Source organism: Nuphar pumila, chromosome 14 (assembly GCF_984573655.1).
Source record: "Nuphar pumila chromosome 14, dmNupPumi1.hap1.1, whole genome shotgun sequence".
Lineage (NCBI taxonomy): Eukaryota > Viridiplantae > Streptophyta > Magnoliopsida > Nymphaeales > Nymphaeaceae > Nuphar > Nuphar pumila.
In genome coordinates this window covers 85,876,873-85,899,097 of record NC_143262.1, presented here as the reverse complement: position 1 = coordinate 85,899,097, position 22,225 = coordinate 85,876,873, and the positions used below count along the sequence as shown (strand labels likewise).

Genomic DNA, 22,225 nt, shown 5'->3' with positions numbered 1-22,225 from the left:
TCACAATAATTATTGAATCTGAATATCATAATTCTTACAACCTAACTTCTTTTTCAAGGAAAATTCTCATATATATATCCATTCTTTTTACCCCTTTTTTCATAAAATCAAAACCCAATTAAATGCATGCTGATTTTTTTTTGCAATACATTTATTATGCCATTTTATTCAGCCTCTTTTTAATGCAAAACCTTTCAAATATAATGTGTTTAATATTTAACCTTTTTTTTTGCCATTTCACATATTGCTAACTATGAGCACAATGCCCCACAAGGGCTCCCCTCATCTGGTAGAGGCGACTTGTGAATGTCACCAAGTTGACGGGATGTCACAAGTTTGAAACCCCTGGGTGACATCCCTTGCCACTAGGTCGAAGCTGAGTGTGCTCCCCGGTGGGCAGGGGGACCTCAAGGGTTTTACCAACAGAATGCTAGCCAATGTAAAGGGGGGGGGGGGGGGTTCCCTTGGATTATACAAAATAAAAAAAAAAAGAAAAACTATGAGCACGATAGATATTATCACCGTATCCATGAGCCAGTACATTGGGCTAACTATTAAAATTAATGATAATTGGATTGAAAAAATGCTTGTATCACTGTTACTCTGGAATTGATACTTGAAAATGCACGTATCATGTGGCCTTGCATGAAGCAATAAGAAAAAACAGAGTAATTCAGAATACTTGCATGTTATGGTTGATCACTCTATCCTCCAAGGTTTTTTCTTATCCTTTGAACATCTTGGCCACCAATCTGAAAAGCCTTTTTCAAAACATCATCTATGATGGCAGGCTTGGATGTGAATGCCGCTAGAGCCGAGAGCTGTGCACCTGGGTTCTGGCTGTTGAGACCAGATACTGCTAGTGAAGGCTCTGTGTCAAGGTTGTACAGTAAATGCAGAATTCCCTTTGGGAACACAAACATGTCGCCCGGCTTCAGCTACTGCATAAACAGGCAGGACGAAACCGACTAGAAGGTACCCTTTGATCAGCATGGTGACCTCGGCTGCAAGCAGGTGTGCATGGGGTGGAACAAGGCCTGCAGGTGAAATGTAGATCCGAGCCATTGTCAGGCCTTGAGTGTTTACGCCGCGGGTAGGTTCTTGGTGTTGGTGAGGGTGACATTGAATCCAAACCGTTTCGAGACCGTGTTCCCAAGTGTGGCCAGTGCAGATGTTTTGAAGTGTGAGGCCATTGCATTTGCTGGGTTCATGCACGGAATGCCATTGAGGAAGGGGAAGGATGTGTTGGTTGTGTCTGCAATGCAGTAGTCTTGAAGTGGATCTGGATCGGTTGATGCCACCAATATTGGTGTTGATAATAAGGCTAGTAGAAAGAGGGTGATGAAGTAATTGTGGTGCTTCCCATATGGAATGAAGAAGAGAAATGTTGTGATTCCCTGTCTGGCAGCTACTTGATAAGTGAGGGAGCTGTCAATTGACATCTTTTCTGCTAATCTAGATTTCACCCAAGGCCTTATACCATAGGTGTTGAATTATATATTTATGATTATTAGAAACTTAGAATAGCAATAAGGTGTATAGAATATAACATCGAATTATACATATGTCTAGAATATAACCTGAAATCAAGTACAATTTACGGCATTATTAGTACAACTAACAAAAAAATAAAGGAATAAAGGAAATCTTGGGAAAGAAAAATTAATTCGATGTGCTACTATTACATTCAAGCACTTATAGCAAGGCTCACAACACCCATGCTAAAAAGTTAAAAACAATCACACTTTGACCCTTCTATGGTTTAGTAACAGTCACAATAGTGCCATAACCTGAAACATGTTTCAGATAATTATTAATCATGACTGAAATTCCATAGCTGAGGACACAAACTTTGTCAAGACGTGCTTCTAGGTTAATCTCGACAAGAATAAAAGAAGATTTTAGGCACAAAGGGAAGAAAACAAAACAAGAAAAATGGTTCTTAGGAGGGCACTGAGAGTGGGGAATAAGGCTTCTTAGGAGGGCCTTTTGGTGATGGAGGGTTATGGTTTTGGGGTTGGAGGGGGGAACGGATTAGGGTTTAAGATGGTGCTTGTGGTGGAACTCACCACCATTGATACTCAGAGAGAGAGAGAGACCTTGTATGGAGAAGAAATACCAAACAGAGAAGAACAAATTATGATTAGGGAACCAATTTCGTTGAGAAAACTAGAGGAAATGCAATTGGGTACACCGAAATCTTCATCATCAGATCAAATTTTTACTACTTCAGATATCAGTGTTTCATCAAATAGGAAAAATGAAAAGAGCAACAGGAATAAGAAGGGAACACCAAAAGCAAAAAAGGAGAAGCAGTTTTCTCATTGCAGCTTCTTCCTTTTTTCCTCCGTAGAGAGTCGGTGGCCAGAGTGAGCCCAACTGGCGGACAAAGGAGGGGTTCTGGAGACCCCCTCCAGCCTACACGCAGAGGACAGAGGATAGAGAGACAAACCTCTCCGTGCTATACACAGAGGGGGTTTGGAGAGAGAGAGAGACTCACCGATCGGCTGCGGGGCCGCTAGATGCAGGTGGAGGAGACGGGAGAAGAGTATCGCCGGTGACCGGTCTCCGGCCGGCATCAATGGCTTCCCTTTGGCTGTGAGGTCCTTCGTATGCCCACCCACAACCACAAGGCTGTAACACACCGATTGCTTCTTCTTTTTTATCATTTTATCTTGAGAAAGTTTTTCCGGGGGGGGGGGGGGAATCGCAGGGTGGGGGCCGCGACTTTTTTGACCCCCATTTATGGGAGAAAGTTCTTGGCGCGTGGGCCCCACCTCAAAAGCGGGCTGTTAAGGGTTAGGTGAACATGAACCGTCCATCCCTATATGGACGGACACGATTGCTCAATGAAAAGGAACAGCGGTGCCGCCACGGCCGTCCATCTCAAGATGCGGTTCCTGATCTCATAAGCAAATAAATTATGCAGTATGGAATAGTAGTTGTAATGTCATTTTCAATACCAAGGTGTAACAATTTTCTTAACAAATGCTTTCCGACAAATGTTTTCCCAAAAATAAAGTGCCAAATTATCGCCTAAGGAATAAAATCTCATTCAAGGAGGGTTGGATCTGATATCTGATGTGTGCATTTTTTAGGGATAATACAAGAGAAAACCCCAATCACCTACCGCACCTTGGCTAACCCTTAAAGTCTTCCTGCCCACCGGGGAGTACACCACCTTGCGGCAAGGGACGGCACCCATTGGTTTCGAACTTGTGACATCCCGCAACTTGGTGACATTCATAAGTTGCCCCTACCAGATGAGTGGAGCCTTGTGGGCTGATGTATGCTTCTTTGATTCACAAAGACACACATTATGTGTGTGTGTGAGAGAGAGAGAGAGATGTGAACTTTGGGTCAAGTACTAGACTTAAGATGGACTAGGTTCAGGCTACCTCGTCGGAGACCCGATAAATGTTAGGCCCAGTCCAATTGGTAAATGGAACAAGTCTGGACAAGGCCAAAGTAACATAAAAAAATGGAGCCCGGCCTGGCTTGACCTGTTTCATTGTTGGGCTTAAAGGGTTCGACCGGACTTAGCTGGCGGTCAGCCTGATAAGAACTAGGCTTGGCCCTAACTTGACAAGAGGCTGGTCAGGTTTTCAGCAGGCCTTTATCCGGCTATTGGGCACTAATCGCCTTAAGTCATGCTGTGCTAGACCATGTGCACCCCTTAGTGATAGATATTGAACATTAAAAATATGATTAAATCAATGAAAAATGGTCGTACTATACAGCAAAACTGACATATTTTTTGAAAAATCTTGAAATCTTAAAAAAATCGTCTATTGTCTAAAATCACAAATACTATTATTTTTAAAACCTTTTTAGTCTTCTCACCTATCATTTTTGGTGCAAATTTCCTCTATCTTTTTTGAAAATGCCTTAGATGCCGCTATCACCGACAACCGCCTCCTCAATTCATAAAACCAGTCTCTGATAGATTCACTAGTAGTGCGAGTATAGCAGATTCTACTGCAACTGGAGAAGCTACCACTTGGCGATAAAGAATGGCCTGAGTTTTCTTATGAAAACTCGAACTTTGAAACCTCATAAATACCTAAGTTATTGCACATTAAAAATCTACCAAATTCGCAAAAAATAAGTGCAAGTGAACTTTCTTTTAAACTCAAACCGACAAACATTGTAAATACTTGAGTTACCTTGCAAAAAAAATGTAATAACATCGCATAAAAAAATTGTGATTTTTTTTAACTCAAACCGACAAACCCCACAAATTCTTGAGTTACCTCGCATAAAAACTATAATAACATCATATAAAAAATATGATATCATATAAAAAATCTATAAATTTTATTTTTAACTCAAACCAACGAACCTCGCAAATATATACTTGAGTTACCTTGCATAAAAAAAATGTAATAACGTCTTATAAAAAAACTATTTTTTTTTAAGTTGAATCGACAAACCTCACAAATACTTGAGTTATCTCGCATAAACAATTTGTGAAATTTATATAAAATAAGTGCGAGAGAACTTTTTGTTAAACTCTCAAAGCTCCAAACATCGCAAATACCTGAGTTACTTTGCATAAAAAATTCTTAAGTCACCATACAAATTTTTTAAATTGCCATAAAAAATTATAAAATTTCTTTTAAACTCGATCCGACAAACTGCGTAAATACCCGCACTACTAGGGAATTCACAATTTTTATGCGATGTTATTATATTTTTATGCGAAGTAACTCAAATATTTGTGAGGTTTATCGATTTGAGTTTAAAAAAAATGTACAAATTTTTTATACGAGTTAACTCAAGTGTTTGTAAGGTTTGTCGGTTCGAGTTAAAAAAAAAATTATGTTAATTTTTTATGTAATGTTATTATATTTTTGATGCGAGGTAATTCAAATATTTGCAAGGTTTTGAGGTTCGAGTTTTCATAAAAAAATACGGGCTATTCTCCGCCGCTAAGTGGTGGCTCCTCCAATTCCTGCAAAATCCATCATACCCATACCACCAGAAGATCCATCAGAGATTGATTTTTGATAGGGTGATGGAGATTAAGCGTCAGCTAAGGCGGTGGCGGTCGGCTAAGACGTTTCTAGTGGAGACAAAGAAAATTCACATATAAAGGAAATTTACACAAAAAATGATGGATGCAAAAGCTAAAAAGTCATAAAAATAACAATATCTACGATTTTGGACCACAGACGAAATTCTAAAATTTCAAGTTTTTTCAAGAAGTATCATTTTTGCCATACATTTAGATCATTTTTTGTTAAATCAATTTGGATTGACCTTAGGATGCTAATCCCATGACATGAGAAATTTGGTTTTATAAGAATCTAAAATGTAATATACAATAATAAATTACAAAAAAAATGCACAAACTATCAGCGATTTAAAAAACAGCTCAATTTTTTAATTATAGATTCAATTGCCTAATTTGCTAATGCGGTGCGGCGGGGCCTATGGTGAAAAGTGCAAAATAAAAATACATATATTTTTGTTAACAAAACAACTTATTTGATTTTGTTAGAAAATAAATACATATGGCATTTTTATTGCTTTTTACTTTTTTAAGGTAAAGGGAAAACTTCCATCACTAACTACACCTTGACAAGCATCTGGTTAGTAAAAACTCTTGAGTTCCCTTTTATCCACTATAGAGTACACCCTGATTGGGCATCCTTTACCCACTAAAGAATACACCGACCTTGTGCCAAGGGATGCCTTGCACGGGTTTCGAGTCATGGTTGTCCCATGTCAGGTGACAAACTACGGTTGCCACTAGCAAGAAAGGTGAAGCCTTTGAGCCCATTTCATTTTTTTTCCACAAGATATTGTTTTAGGTAAGTGATTTTAGGACCAAGTGCATCTATTTTTTTGATATTTACACGGAGAAACTGCTCACAAGATCAGAGACTTAGTCGCGCTGGCTCTGCCTACTGTGCTTACGGTCGCTGTCTTAGCAGCATAAAACTCATAGAGCTTGTATCTATGAAAGAAGGAACTAAACATGGTTAAAATTTGTGGTTCAACACTTCAGACCATGCAAGCCTACCGTGTAAGACTTTCTAGGTCGTTGGAGAACTTGGCTTTGGCAACCTTCTAATCAATCAATACTCCTCCAAGTCTTTGATCACTATTAGCCCCTCAACTTAGACTTGGACCCGATTCAGGATCAACCCGGAACCAGCCTGAGAGAGAGAGAGAGAGAGAGAGAGAGAGAGAGAGTTGAATTTCTCTCCCATGCTTTTCTACCAAAAGAACAATAAACAAATGGGGAAAAAAGTCTTGAACTTGGTGAGGATTTATTAGGATATAAAATTTTGGTTCCAACAAACACTAAAATGACAAGTTTAATGATTACCGGCTAGGGGTGGCAAAACCTGACACAACCCGCCTCTTAGGCGGGTTCGGGTTGGGCTTAAGCCAACCCATTTAATAAACGGGTCAACCCATCTAACCCGTTTATTAAACGGGTCGGGTTCGGGTTGGGGGTATGCCAACCCACCAACCTGGCTGACCGTTTAATAAACAGGTTAGGCGGGCGGGTCAACCCACCAACCTGCTAACCCGACCCGTCGACCCACCAACCCGACCCACCAACCCGTCCACAAACCTGCCCACCAACCCGATCCCTGCCAACCCATTTTCCTGACCCAACCCATTTATTAAATGGGTTGACGGGTCATGTCGGGTTACCCATTTATTAAATGGGTCAGGTTAGTGTTTGCCACAGCCGACCCGTTTAATAAACGGGTTGAGTTCGGGTTGAGGTATGCTGACCGGCCAACCCACCAACCCGACCCTATTGCCACCCCTATTACCAGCTAATCCCATTCAACGAATCCATTTTAATAGTTGTAATCCTATTCATCAAAGACATATATGGCATCTTCAACTTTAAACGTAACATATTAGCCACAAAAGGGTTCGGGGGCAGTGGAATAGGACTTAGGCCACTCAGGTGGTCTAAGTTCAAATCCCATGGGTATTACCCCCTTGTGCAAGCCCAAGCATGAGGATGGCAGTGGACCGGGGGAAAGCGGGGCCCCGCCCCGTTTGGACCGGGGATGAAGGGTATGAAACGGGGATGGACGTGCATTTTTCCCCACCCCTCCCCGTCCCGACCACTTTTCCCCACAATATCCCCGCCCTGCCCGCCTCATCCCCGTTTGAACCGGGGATGGAGGACATGAAACGGGGATGAAGGCGGGGATGGAGGATAAAATCCTTTCCCCGCTGGGGATGGAGGCGGGGGTGGAGGATAAAATCTTGAGGCGGGGCGGGGGTGGAGACCTTGTCTCCTGCCCCGCCCCGTCCCCACTGCCATCCCTACCCAAGCATGACTACTCTACGAGGACAAGGAATAAGCTCGCTAAGTTTTACTAGGACAATGATCATAAATACAGCAGACAAAGCCAACACTACTAGGTCTTTGATCTTGGGGGTGGTTACTCGGTGTAAATAAAAAAAAAATATAACATATAAAAGTCTATTGATTTTCCAAACTGTCCCATAAGTCAAGGCCGTTCTTGCTGTTGTCTAGCAGTACTTAGAGTACCATCAAAAGCATTTGGACCCAAATAATACCATGCCCATAAAAGGTTATGATTGTTGCTGCTAAATCAACTATGGCCTTTTACATCTACAGGTAACATTCATCATCAAGCCTTGTGGCCATATAAAGTGTTCTATAGGATAACACTTCTTAAGAATATGTTGATCCAAAGTTGTGTCATTATGTGCTATTTAGATCAGCAAAGTTGCACTATCCTAACTAAAAGGTCTTAGGTTTATATATTAGAGGCAATTGGGAAAAAAAAGTTTAAATGAAAAAAGTGTTGGTGCAAAACTTTTGAAACTTAGTTAAGACTCGAAATGGATTTGAATTTGTCGAGTTGGTTTGGATCCATTTAATACTATTCTGGTTGACAAATTGTCTAACTCCGGTGAATCAATCAAACATAGTTGAGAATCTTCACTTAATGAAACCATGCCCAAATGGCTGACCTAGTGTCACACATGAATAGACCCGAACTGGGTCCAATCCAAGCATGTTAAATAATTTTGGTTCCCTTAAAAATAGAAGGAAACATATTAGTCATTTGAGCAAAAGGTGAGGGATGAATATGACTGTTCCATTGAAGGAAAGGAAAAGGAAAAATCAGATAAATTTCAGAGAGGTCCTCAGGTTTGAAAAGAATCTCCGAGAGCCGACATAGCGACGAAGAAACCGAACGAGGTGGCGACCGTGATCAGAACGCGTCCTCTGTCCTCATTACTTGCCGATAGACGAGATTCCGCGTTGCCCGTTTGGTGAATTGTTCAGGTACTCTCCCAATCATCTCATTCTCCGAGCCTTTTTCTGTTGATCTTTTGATGGTTTGTACAAGAAAAACCAGTCCATGGATCACGCTGTCCTTCCGATTCCAATTGAAAGAAAAAAGGGTTTTGGACTCATTGGGTTCCTATCTCAATTGGGTATCCACTATTTCATTGTGAATTCCTCAAAAAATTGTGCTAAAAGGTGAACAAAAAGTGAAAAATCACAGATTGGTCATGATTCTTCTTGTTTAAAATATCCAATCGTTCGTTTCTTGAGAGTTTTCCAATGTTTGAGTTCTGTTTCTGATCAAGAAATTCCATTTGCATGCATGAGTTTTATTTTTGTACATGTATGCCTGCTTATGATGGGATTGATGGTTTTTTTCTGTTGATCTTTCTTCTTGCTTGATTTGTTGGTGCAGTTGCATTTTCATGCGACCAAAGTTCAGCTAAGTTGTCTATCAATTGATTATGGGCAACGCATGATTGGCTTTGTTTTTGTTCTTGAGCTTAATGGGTTAAAATGAAACCATTGTTTTGTGATGTTGGTGGATTCTATTGTTGGTTGCTGCATGGTAGACTTGGCCCATCTTGTTTGAATATTGAGATTAGTTGGTTTGATGCGAGCCATTCCATGCTTGTGAAAGCCTGATCAGTTGGGCATGGGTAGTCATTTGCACAAATGATCAGTTGGGCTTGGATATACTCTTGTTTGCTGTTGAGTTATAAGATGGCTTTGCTTGCTTGAAAGCCATTGTTTGTCATGGTGGTCAACGTTTGATCTTGTGGGTTATGAGTGACCACATCATAGTTTGTTAATTCGAAAATCAAGTTCATGATTTGTTCAGTATGAGCCAATCGTATGGTTATCAAGAAGAAGCCTCTTCCTTGTCATCCTTGACTTTTTAGTCTTGGACTCCTGCACATGTTGGTTCTCTGTTCGTTGGTAATTTATTTGGAATAACTTAAAAAACTTTAAAGCTCTCCCTTGCTTGCTCATTTTTTTCATGGAAAGGCTAGAATAATTATGTATGTTTCGATCAAATTTGATTATTTGTTGATTGATGCTATTCTGGATTTTGGATGCTCTTTTATGAAGGGGAGATACATCAATTGGTGGGTGAAGTATGTCGACGGTTGTGTTATTTATCGAAAGGGCAACCAGTGACATGCTGATTGGTCCTGATTGGGCAGTGAACATTGAGATCTGTGATATAATCAACTCGGATCCAGGGTACCAACTCCTAACACCTATATATCTCTTGAAGACTTGAAGTATACTTCACTAGATCTTGTTATATTGCTTACATGTTCAAGTCGCTAGTTATGTTTTTTTGAGAATATTCTTTGAATGTGTTTGATCTTCATCATGTTATTTGCAAGAAGTTAGAATTACCTACCTAATTCACATTTTAGTTTTGGTGGTGTAGCTTGTTGTTGCATGCTTTTTAAACATTTCATTGAGCTTGATCATTTGTTTTTTATCTAAAGTTAGAACCATATATGGATTGTCATTTTACTTGTAGCAGTTTAGTTCTTGGTAGTAGGTGAATAAATCATGGGTTTTGCATACTTTGTATATCGTATATCTTCCTGATCATGGTTAACTGTTTTATTATCTTGCTTGATCTGAGTGGGGTTGCTGTATTATGAAGAACTTGCTTTATTTTTTGTTGCATACATTTATTAAAATTTTTCTTAGGTGTTATTTTAGTTGTCATTGGCATAAGGGTCGATAAATCTGTCAGTGTACATATACACTTACCTGATCCATTCAGTACTTGTTACAAGGTTTAGCACAAGTATATTGATCTACTGCAAAAATTATCTAGCTAAATGCAAATATGCCAGTGCAATGTGCATTCAAGAAATCTCACCTTTTATTGGGTGTATAAGGATCTTGCAACGGTCAGACGTAAACATTATTTTCTCATCTTACCCCATTTTGGATACCAGAAGACTTATTAAACAGGTTTTCTCATTGCTTTCACATGTACAAACACATACTCAGATGCCAAAGCATGTTCAGTTTATTTAATAATAAACCCATCATTTTGACTAAAGAATATTTGACCTGCATAGTTTTGTTGGACACAATAACAAACCCAAAGAATATCAAATTACACATACAAGTAATTGTACATATAGTAGCATGTGTTTGTGCAGGCACACATGTGAGTGCACGCAAAAACACAGACAGAACACTCATTTGGTTCCTTTTCTTCGACACCTTCTGCTTGGACCACATTCTGCAACTTTTTTGGCATTTTATGGCTTGTTGTGGCCTGCTTCAAATGAAGCAGGAGAGTGTCAACTTCGTGTTATTTGAAGAGCCTCCAACCAGTAGTTCCTTATAATGTATCTGGGATCAATAAACATTGAGAACTATGTTGGAACACTTTCATTTACTTGTCCTTGCTGTTTAAGATGAAGGACATGAATGACTAATCTCTTCAAGGGAGGTTTTATTTGCTACTTCGGTTCAGTACTTTTCTACTCATTGCAACTGCAGCTTATCTAATTCTTTATTATTCTATTCTATTTTTTTGTGTACTGCTTGAGATTATTATTCTATTCCTCTGTTTTTTGTGCACTGCTTGAGATTAGCCTTATACATCATGCAAAATTTCATCTGGATTATTTAGAGGTAGTTTCTTTGTCACTGCTACATATTCTCTTGTTCAATCACTTGTATTTTTCTGCACTTTCATTGCTTTGTTCTCAGTAAAAATCTGTTATGGATTTGATATCTTTGAACACAATTTTATTTTTGGATTGCAGGCAGGCTAAAGATGCCATAAAAGCAATCAAGAAGCGTCTTGGAAATAAAAACCCTAAAATACAGATTCTTGCTCTCACTGTGAGTATTTTGTTTCTTTTATTTTTGTACTCTAGTGAATTTTTTATTTACCTTATTTTCTAATTGGCCAGAAAATAGAACCTCGTATAATTTAAATTTGTTGCATATTTCATTTAGCCATTGAGCTAAGTTGTGCCACCAGAATGGTACTTGCAAATCAAATGTAAAACTACTGCTACATTTGATTGTTTGGGATACTATTATCAGATCTTTTAGCATTTCAAGTATAAAAGATTTTATTTTCTTCAAAATATATGCAGGATGTATTTATTTGGTACACACGGAGCTAGAAAGATGACCTGCCTTCAGTAAGATGGAGGCTTCCCATTCACAAGTCTCCGTTTTTTCTGAAAGTCATTTTTTTTGTTGGAAGGGGATTATGGCAATTTATTCTGCCTTTCCCTGACCATGAATGGTGCATCTTTTAAAGGGAAAAGTGGGTTTGTTTTCTAAAATAACATTAACATAGAGCCATCTCTTCTTATTGGTGGGATATAAGATTTCCATCACTTCTAAGGGGTAAGATGCCAATAAAGTTAAATGCTTTGATTCTAGGATCTAAGTTATCTTGGTTAATCCTCGTAGTATAAAAGTACAGACATACTGAGGTGCCCTAGGTTCATAAAAGATAGCAGCAGTGTATTGAAAGTGTGGAGGTCCTTTAACTTAAGAGATCAAACACATTGTATTGATTACATATTCATAGATAACTCATTATATTTATCAGTTTTTTCTTTTTGTTTCTATGTAGTATGATGATTCTCCTCATTACAATTGCAGATGACTTCTCTAAATATCTGGTGCAGGTTCTGGAGACAATTAGCAAGAACTGTGGAGACTATGTGCATTCACAAATTGTTGAGCGAGAAATTTTGCCTGAAATGGTGAAAATAGTTAAGAAGAAGGTGGTGTATGGTTCCACTGAAACTTGATTTACGTTTCCGTGTTTGGTTGTTTTGTTTAAATTGTTGTGATGCTTATGTTTAATTTTTAATGTTCTGCAGCTAGATTTGCAAGTGAGAGAGAAGATATTGTTTCTTCTGGACACATGGCAGGAAGCTTTTGGAGGGTATGGTGGAAGGTATCCTCAGTTCTATGCTGCTTATAATGAACTAAAGGTATGGAACCTTAGATACAAGGATCCTCACTTTTGTATAATTTCAATCTTTTGATGGTTTTTCCATGCAAATCTATCCTCTTTCTATTGTGGATCCTTTTATTTTATATATCTTGTTGAAGGTTCATGGAAGTTGTCTTGTATTTAAGGTTGAACTAAGAATAATTACACAGTTGGGAAACAGAGTTTTGTATGGATGAAGTGGGAATTGTTGCAAGTCTTGTAATGAAATGGTGGTCTTCAAATATTACCAACAATGTCCACAAAATAGATACAAAAAGTGGACAATCACCAAGAATGAACTCACTATGGAGTTCACTCACAAAACCCGCAAAAGGGTATTCTCACAAAACCCACACAAGGGCACACAATAACATAAAAAATAATAGTGTTTATTGATGAAAATAATACAAAGAAGCATACATAAAATGAGGGGAATCTGAAAGGAAATGAAGGCCTCCAACAAAGTCCACCAAATCACCATAGTGGACACACAAGAGCAACAAAAAGGCTAACTCACAAAACCCAAGAAAGGGCATAGTGTAGCTTTACTAACAACTAAGCAAATGTTGCCCCTATATAACTTTGACCAGACATTATCGTCGTCCAAGAAATGTATCCATATATCTTCACCATCTAATTTTGGAGTTCACTTATATTGGAGGACTATTAACTCTTCCATATATCTGGTTTTACGAAACATTAATGCTATAAATTTTTTATAATTGTTGTTTTTATAAACCATTATAGATCTCCAAAGGGGTTGCTCAATGCTACAGAAATTTATAAATACCATTTCATCAGGCATCATAATTGTCTACAACCACACAACGTATCACTCAGTTAACAACTCTGAAAACCAACAACCCACAATACCCCCACAACTAACCCCTATTCAATGCTTGTGCATAGTCAACACCAAATTGAATGCTTGTACATAGTCAACCCTAGCTCCAATCAAACATAGATAAATATTGACAAACCATGGAATATTGACAAGCAACAAACAAAAATAACTATATACAAAAATCCCTAAAGATTGTAAACCCTAAGCGGTAAACGCGAAAAATAAAAAGATACCGCAACCTTAATAGCTAACTGGACAAGTGGAAGAGAAGGATACCATAACCTTGCTGCAAGGAAATATGCGAAAGCACAAAACACAAGCTACGAAGAGCTCACAACATCACAATCATACAAGTGCATATGCACAAGTCCACTATGGGACAATACAAAAGGCTAACAAGGCAACAACACCTATATAAAAAATATAATCCTTTATTGATCAAAATGCTTAACACAAGCATTGAAGAAACAAAAGGGGTTCAACATCTATTTATACACAAAACCCCCTCTTGAGGGGAGACCATTTGGGAGTTCCAAAGAGTTGTGGGGAGCTCCCAACGATCATAAATATGTTCGTTGGGTAGCCTCCCAACATCTTTTTGGTCAAAGACCAAAGAGCCCTTGGTCTTTTGGTCAAGGACAAAAAGGAAAAATAAAAAAATAAAAAGGGGCTACACACAATCCCTAGTAATAATTTTATTATAAGGGGAAAAGACCAAAAATACCCTCAACTCAAAAAGTAAATTACATGTTATAAATAATATATATATATATACTATTTTTAACGCCCCTCTCAAACTTTCAATTTTAATTTTTTAACACTGAAAGTTTGTTGAGAAAGAACAAAAAACATGGAGCAACAAGAGCTTTAGTAAAGAAGTCCGTAAGCTGTAACTCTGATGTGACAAAAGACAACTCAATAGTTCCTATCAAGAATTCATCATGAACATAATGACAGTTCATCTCGACGTGCATGGTGCACTCATGGAAGGTGTGGTTGCTGACAATGTAAATTACACTTTTATTATCACAATACATCTTCGAAGGTTTGGAGATGTCAATACCCATATCTCTGAAAAGATTTCTTAACCATACAAGTTTCATAGTTGTAGTTGCTATAGCTTTGTATTCTGCTTCAGTAGACGATAATAAGACCGATTGTTTTTTGCATATCCAGGCAATCAAAGAATCTCTTAGAAAAACACAAAAATCAGTAGTTGAGATTATATATTTGAGATTTCCTTCGCAATCAACATTAGTATAAGCAAGTAAATATCAAGATGAGGATGGGGATATAAAGAGCTCTTTTAGTTATGGTATTCTTGATATATCTGACGATCCTTCGCACAACACTCATATGTACCGTTGTTGGAGCATGTTGAAGCTCACTAGCAGAGTGAACTGCATGGGCTATATCTGGTCTAGTGATAGACAGATAAGTGAGAGACCCAATTAGTTGTCTGTAAGGAGTGGGGTCTTCAAGAAGAGCCCCATCTTTAAGTCTTAATTTAGCATTTACTACTTCAGGAGTTTATACTTTTTTATCATCTGAAATACCAAATTTTATATATACATATATATATACAACAAGTTTTATTTGAAAAAGTATGTACCCTCTAAGAGAATATGTAACTTCAATTCCTAAAAAATATCGTAAGAATCATAGGTCAGACATATCAAAATTATCTTTTAAAATATTTTTAACATTACTAACTCCTTTTTTGTCATTCTCTGTTATTATCATATCATCTACACAAAGTAGAATGATAATTATGCCAATACCTGTACTTTTTACAAAGAAAGCAATGTCAGTGTATCATGAATGAAAACCCAAATTAATCATAACATTACTGAATCTACCATACCAGGCCTTAGGGGTCTGTTTAAGACTATGCAAAACTTTTAAAAGTTTAAGAGATTTTTCTTTTTCAATATCAAATCTCGGTAGAGGATCCATATAAACTTTTTCATTTAGTTCTCTATTAAGAAAGACATTTTTAACATCTAATTGATATGTAGGCCATTTTTTTGCTGATGCAACGACTATTAGAATTCTAACACTACTCATTTTAGGTACAAGAAAGTTTTCTCATAGTCAATTCCATCCTCTTGGGAGTATCCTTTAGCTACTAACCTAACTTTATATGTTTCTAGAGTTCCATCACTCTTGGTTTTAACCAGTGTTTTAAAACTCGCTGAGTCAACTCGTTGACTCGACTGACTCGGTTTGGCTCGGCCCTCCAGCGAGTTAACCCGACAAGGCAAACTCGGTTTGCCAAAACTCGGGCTTGACTCGGCCTGACTCAGCTTGACTCGGCCTGACTCGGGCGAGTTCTGGGATGTTTGAAATTTGTTTTTTGAGTTTCAAATTACAGTTTCGAAATATATAAGTACATATATTTTAACAAGGGTTACCCTCAGATTTTGTATAAAAAGAAAATAAAAATCATTTAAAGATAAAAAAAAATCATTTAAATCCATAGAATAAAATTGCCATGTTGTTTGAACTACTGTTCACCCTGTGCTATCAACTTATTCTAGCAAAATATTTTAAAGAAATGATTCTCACTATATATGGAGGGTCAAATGTGCCTATGGGAAGTCACATTTAGGTTTCATCATCCATTTGTTATGTGAACAAGCATTGTACAGATTCAAATATTAGTAGTCTTTTTATAGTTGTGCCATTAATATATTTCCTGCATAGTTTTCATACATGAGAAAATTGCTTATTTATGTTGATATTGGGCATTCTGTAAACTTTCAATATACACATATATCCCTATTTTACATTTATGGATTTGTTAGAGAGGGAATTAAAACTTTTAAAACAAGCTAGCATATATGATTGGCCATTTTAGGAACCTTAGGTAGTAGCAGACTGAACTCATGGTGACCACATCCTCTAATTTCAAGTCATGAATTAGTCAAAGTGCTTGTATAGATATCAAATTCAATTATTCAAGCAAACCTCTATAGCTCTTTGCAGTTGTTTTTATATTCTTACAGACATTTGGAGACTATGTTTACTCAAAAACATGGTTTCAGACAAATTATATATTGTTTTTCTTTTAAAATCAAAAGTTAACAAAACCCGGTTCGAGTCACCGAGTTGACCCGTCGAGTCACGAGTCGAGTTCCGAGTCACGGGTTTTAAAACCTTGGTTTTAACTTTAAAGACCCATTTACATGTTAAAATGTATCATTCAATCTTTGTAATCTTATATATATTTTATATATATAAAGGATGATACATATACATATATGGTATATATGCATATGTATCTTCCTAATTATATATATAAAATATATATTTCTCTATTATTAGGCATAGGGGTAGTTTAGTCATTTTCCCTTTTTACGCATATTCCATTTGGAATGTGTTTGTAATTTTATTTTTATTTTTATTTTTTTCATTTTTGTGGTTTGCGCCACCTAGGGATGCTCCCCAAAGAGTCATTGGGGGCTCCCAACGACTCCTTTGGGAGCCCCCTATGTGGCTCCTCTCTTGTGTTATAAATAGGGGTCTCCCCCTTGTAATTTATTCACTCCTTTGGAGGAGCTTTTGCTCCATGTAATGGGTGTTACACCCTTCCTCTTTTCAATAATATCAACTTATGCCTTATAGGCATTTTTGCCCCTTTGTGGGTTTATGTGTTAGCACATTATGTGCTTGTGTTTTTCCCTTTAGTGAGTATATTCACACTTCATGTGCATGTGTATTGCTTCATTATTGAACATAATATATTCAAAGCCGTTTCCTTACATGGTATCAGCGCAAGGTTGGGATCGAGTTGCTCTTTGTTGCATTGGGAAGCGTGCTATTCAAGAAATTTTAAAGAAGAATGGTGAAGTTCTCATTTCTCTCTTTTGCTTCTTAAAATTATTTGGTATGTATTATATTTCTTTAAGTATTATGCATTATGAAGAATTAGATATGTTTTTGCATACATGTTTCTCTCTTTTGCTTCTTAAAATATTTGGTATGCATTATATTTCTTTAAATATTGAGCATTATAAAGAATTAGATATGTTTTTGCATATGTGTTCTTCATGTCATTATGAGTTTGAATTCTTAACAATTCCATTGAACTTTTTATATTATTCTCTTTCGTATGTCTTTTCTTGAAAAATAAGTTTTTTAAAGAAAGTTATGTTAGAAGTAAAATGTTTGTGAGAGATGTAGCATTGCTCACATACTCTCATCATAATCATTTCATATTAAAGGTATGTGTTTACCCTCTAAAATGTCCTATATGAGGTTTTTTCATAATAACATGTCTTTGAAAAATGATGTTTTATTTTCCTACCTAATGAGTTCCTTTTCATACGAGCAATGTTTGATTAAGAAGGCATTTTTATAATATCGGTTGAATTATGTTTTAAAAATGATCTCATAAAATATGGTTATTCTCTTTTCATTCTTCAATTCAATTTCAAGAATATGTTTTATTATAAGATTTATGGTCTTCATTAATGTTGCATACTTATTACATATGTTTTAAATATTTCATGTTGTGTTTATTTAAAACATATTCATGCCATTGGTTATAATCTATTAAGTCATATAATATTATGAATTTTTGTTTATAGATTTATGCCATAACGCAATCCTAGTATTCTCTTTGGGATTTTCTCCACTTTAATAGTTTTCCCTCTTCCTTTCGTATGTACCCTCATTTGAGAATTTTGTTTGTTGGATCTCTCTTTGAAAGGCCTTTTGATCCTTGTGAATCTTCTTATGAGTATATACTCTTTGAGAAGATTTCATGATTGTTATAAGCTTCTTTTTATTATTGGTTTTTTATGAGATTTTTTAATATTACCATCTTTGTGAAAACTTGAGGGTCTCAAGCATTTGCTCCTTTTATAAAATACATGCATTATTGCATGTTTGCTATTATTATGTTTTTTGCGTATTTTGTTCAAGTGTTATGAGAGTGTCTTCATACACTTCTTTTATAAAGTATTCATGCTTGTATGCGTATTGTCTATTCATAGACATTTCCACATGGTACTCTCTTTTCAATAAAGAGATGATATATATTGCCTTCCTTAGGGCTTGTTTTGTCCCTTAGTGGACTTGTGAGATTGTTTCTTTTATCATTATAAGTGCTTCCGCAATATCTTGTTACATGTTGTCCTAAATTTGCTCATTTAAGATTATTGCCATTCTACATCTTGGTATGCATATAATTGCAATTTATAAAAACTTGATTTGATTCTTGGATTATTCCAAATCCGTCCTCACACATGACATTGCTTAAATATTTCATGTTGTGTTTATTAAGTCTTTTGATAATGATCATGATTGAACATAATTTCGTATTTATGCAAAATTATTAAAAGGCATATTGTTGTGATTAATTATGTTGAATCGACCCTCTTTGTAAAATCACATATTTGGAAGATGATTTCTTTAAGTGCTCATTGCCTTTTTATGACATTTATGTTTATCCATCACAAGTTATATGATGCATCAATCTTTTTGTATGGCCTTAGTGTTATATTAGAGATGATTGTTGAGGTGAGTTAAGGGCACCTTGTGTTATGCCATTTTAGATTGTCCAATTACCATATTAAAGATGGTTGTTGAGGTGAGTTATGGGCATCTTGGGACTCTAGAATGATTTGTTATATGATCTCTAATTATGAGTGTGTCACTCGTTTTCTTTTGGCCATTGATCTTATGGATGCTCTTATTTATATGTAAATGTGATGAATATATGGTGTCTTGGAACCTTAAATGTTTTAAGGTATATTTAATTCAAGAGTGTTGGAGATTATTGCCTAACCTTTTATTGCTTATGAATCTTATGAGTGCATTTTGCACATTTGTGATTTCGTGTTTTGTGCTTTTGTGCACAAGTGTTCCAAGTGTTCTTGGTGTGTGTATGTTCTTACATTTATATCGTTCCATCGATTATAATATCTTGTTAAAGATACTTTTACATGCTTTTGTGCACAAATGTTCCAAGTGTTCTTGTTGTGCGTATGTGCACCTATTTATTTTCAAAATATTGTCCAAGGTTTTATTTATATGTTTGTCATTACAAGTTTTATTGCCTCAAAAGTCTTCTGCTCTTATACCTCTTATCTAAGTGTCATCATATGTAGACAAGACACATTATTACACCATTGTGTGTTGGTAGCTCTTTGTTGGCTTTGTTCTCTTGGTCTAGTAGCTGAACACACTTGTCTTGAGTGTTATTATATGTAGAATAAGTGAACTTAAAACCTTTTGAACTCTTGTGTTTTATACACTCTTTTGAGCATTTTCCTCTTGAAATCGCTTTCAAAGGACTTGCTAAAATCAATAACACTTGTCTTTCTTTCTTATCGGCTCATATAATATTACGTGACTAAAGTATGATTGGAGCATAATCATTAATGACTCTTTTAGGTGTTAATTCATTTCATGATATTATATCCATATTCTCATTATGGCCTTTTGGCCCTCATTCAATAAATTATGTGCATCTTATGCCTCTTCGTAGGCTTCTTGTGGTGTCCCTTGTGGATCATTATGTTATTCCTCGTTATGAGGTTATGTTTGTCCAATGTTGGACTTTATGAATGCGTTATGCATTCTTGTAATTTGTTTTCGCTCCCTCTTCAACATGGTATATGATTATGAAAAATTGGTTTTCTAAAATCGCTTTGCATACATAAGTAATTATCTTGTTCCATCAAATCCTGTAATGAATTATGCATATAATGTCTTTTTGCACCATTACTTTTGGATGAATTATATAATATGATTTTTTGGTTAATTCATCTTATTTGGAATATTTCACTTGATTAAAGTGCAAAGATATCTTTTACTTGGACCTCTTCTTGATTTGTTTCGCAGGATCTTGAAGATGAGAGGAAAAGAAGTACTTTGGGTAGATCATGAAAGGTGCTCATCGTTAAAGACTTTGGAGGAAGACATTTGCAAATTTCAATGACATTCGAACTGAAGGCTCTTGAAGCCTTGAGAGTCTTCCTCTTGCATTCTTCAATCTTTTCGTTCCCCCATGCAAAGTTTGAGGGGAGGTGTTAAAATGTATCATTCAATCTTTGTAATCTTATATATATTTTATATATATAAAGGATGATACATATACATATATGGTATATATGCATATGTATGTTCTTAATTATATATATAAAATATATATTTCTCTATTATTAGGCATAGGGATAGTTTAGTCATTTTCCCTTTTTACGCATATTTCATTTGGAATGTGTTTGTAATTTAATTTTTATTTTTCTTTTTTCTTTTTTCATTTTTGTGGTTTGCGCCACCTAGGGATGCTCCCCAAAGAGTCGTTGGGGAGCCCCCAATGATCACAAATGTGACTGTTGGGGGCTCCCAACGACTCCTTTGGGAGCCCCCTATGTGGCTCCTCTCTTGTGTTATAAATAGGGGTCTCCCCCTTGTAATTTATTCACTCCTTTGGAGGAGCTTTCGCTCCATGTAATGGGTGTTACACCCTTCCTCTTTTCAATAATATCAACTTATGCCTTATAGGCATTTTTGCCCCTTTGTGGGTTTATGTGTTAGCACATTATGAGCTTGTGTTGTGTTTTCCCCTTTAGTGGGTATATTCGCACTTCATGTGCATGTGTATTGGTTCATTATTGAACCTAATATATTCAAAGCCGTTTCCTTACATTACATCCAATAAGTTTCTTATTTGAAGGTAACTCAACTATTGCCCAAGTTTTTGCTTTCTTAAGGTCATCTAGTTCTATGTTGATGGCTTCAATCCAATGAGGCATATTTTTAGCTTCATTATAATGTGAAGGCTCATGGTACAAATGTAATGCTATTAGGCAAGTCCAATAGTTGGGAGATAATGTCTCATAAGAGACAAACCTATTTAGTGGAATAGATTCTCTACTAGATCTTCTAAGAGGAGTTTCTTCTATAGGCTTACTATATTGAGAAATTTTTTCTAAGGCGTTAGTAGGATTATTTTGCTCACGTTGAGTGTAAACTTGAATATTTTTAGATCTATTAATGACATTATCACTACTCGGTGATGTCTCAATATTAGAGTATTCATGATTGATATCATCTATAATTTCATGATGATTCAAAAAGTCATCATTAGTATGTATATTTTCTCTTGGAGAGAGATCATATAAAACATATAGTTTATTTCATCTCTTTTATCATACTCTTGAAAACCATTTTTATCTTCTAAGAATGTCACATTTTTGGAAACAGAAAGTTTATTATTTTTGAAATCAAAACATCTATATCCTTTTTGAATTTCACCATATCCAATGAAAATACATTCAATTGTTTTCGGTGATAAGCATAAAACATTTATAACCGAAAATTCGTAAACAATTGAAATCAGGTGTTATTTTGAGAAGTTTTTTATATGGTGAAACATTTTTTAAAGTGGATGATGACATTCGATTTATTAATTAGGTGGAAGTTAAAACGGCTTCTGCCTAAAAATTTTGGGGAATATTTTTAGAAATAAGTAAAGTTCTAGTGGTTTCTATTATATGTCTATGTTTTCTTTCCACTAGCCCATTTTGTTGTGGTGTCTTAGTGCAAGATCTGCGATGGCAAATTCCATTTTGTTTTAGATAGTTTTGAAATTAATTGGATAGATATTCCCCGTCCGAATCCGATTTAAGAATAGATTTATTGTTTTGAAATTGATTCTTAACTTTTATGTGAAATTCTTTAAAAGAAAAGACTTTCAACTTAAAATTAAGAAAGTAAACTCATATATATCTAATAAAGACATCAATAAAAATCACATAATAGGAGTAACCACCTTTAGATATGACCAGAGAAGGACCCCATACATCCGAGTGCACCAATTAAAAGGTCTTGTGAAAACAAAGGTTCTATTTGGAAATGGGATAGATTTCATTTTTCCAATATTATAATCTTTGCAAGTCATATTTTTTTCATTACAAAATTTATCCTCAAAAGGAAAAAAATACATTTTAGAATAACTTGGATGTCCAAGTCTTTTATGCCAAGTTTCAATACCCTTATCTTGGACATAAGTACAAAATGTCTTAAAGGAAAAGATAATGAGTCCATAAAATAAAGATCTCCCTACCTATGACATTGCCCAATCAGCTTC

The 22,225-nt window shown here is 36.0% G+C and overlaps 1 protein-coding gene and 1 pseudogene across 2 annotated transcripts in view; one reads left to right on the top strand and one right to left on the bottom strand.

Annotated features, from left to right (window-relative positions):
- Window positions 1-541: 541 nt before the first annotated feature.
- LOC149817225 (germin-like protein subfamily 1 member 1 pseudogene) lies at window positions 542-2,611 on the bottom strand (annotated as a pseudogene).
- Window positions 2,612-8,173: 5,562 nt separating this feature from the next.
- LOC149817224 (TOM1-like protein 3) overlaps window positions 8,174-22,225 on the top strand; it is a 43,695-nt gene continuing 29,643 nt past the window's right edge. Inside the window, exons 1-5 of one of the 2 annotated variants that reach the window (XM_089987482.1) lie at window positions 8,174-8,302; window positions 9,398-9,532; window positions 11,080-11,158; window positions 11,965-12,063; window positions 12,163-12,276. In XM_089987482.1, the coding sequence (XP_089843608.1) occupies window positions 9,426-9,532; window positions 11,080-11,158; window positions 11,965-12,063; window positions 12,163-12,276 (399 nt within the window). In that variant the 5' untranslated portion in view covers window positions 8,174-8,302; window positions 9,398-9,425. Of the gene's footprint in view, window positions 8,303-8,407; window positions 8,501-9,397; window positions 9,533-11,079; window positions 11,159-11,964; window positions 12,064-12,162; window positions 12,277-22,225 lie in introns of those variants that run through there. The other variant, XM_089987483.1, reaches the window with a different exon arrangement.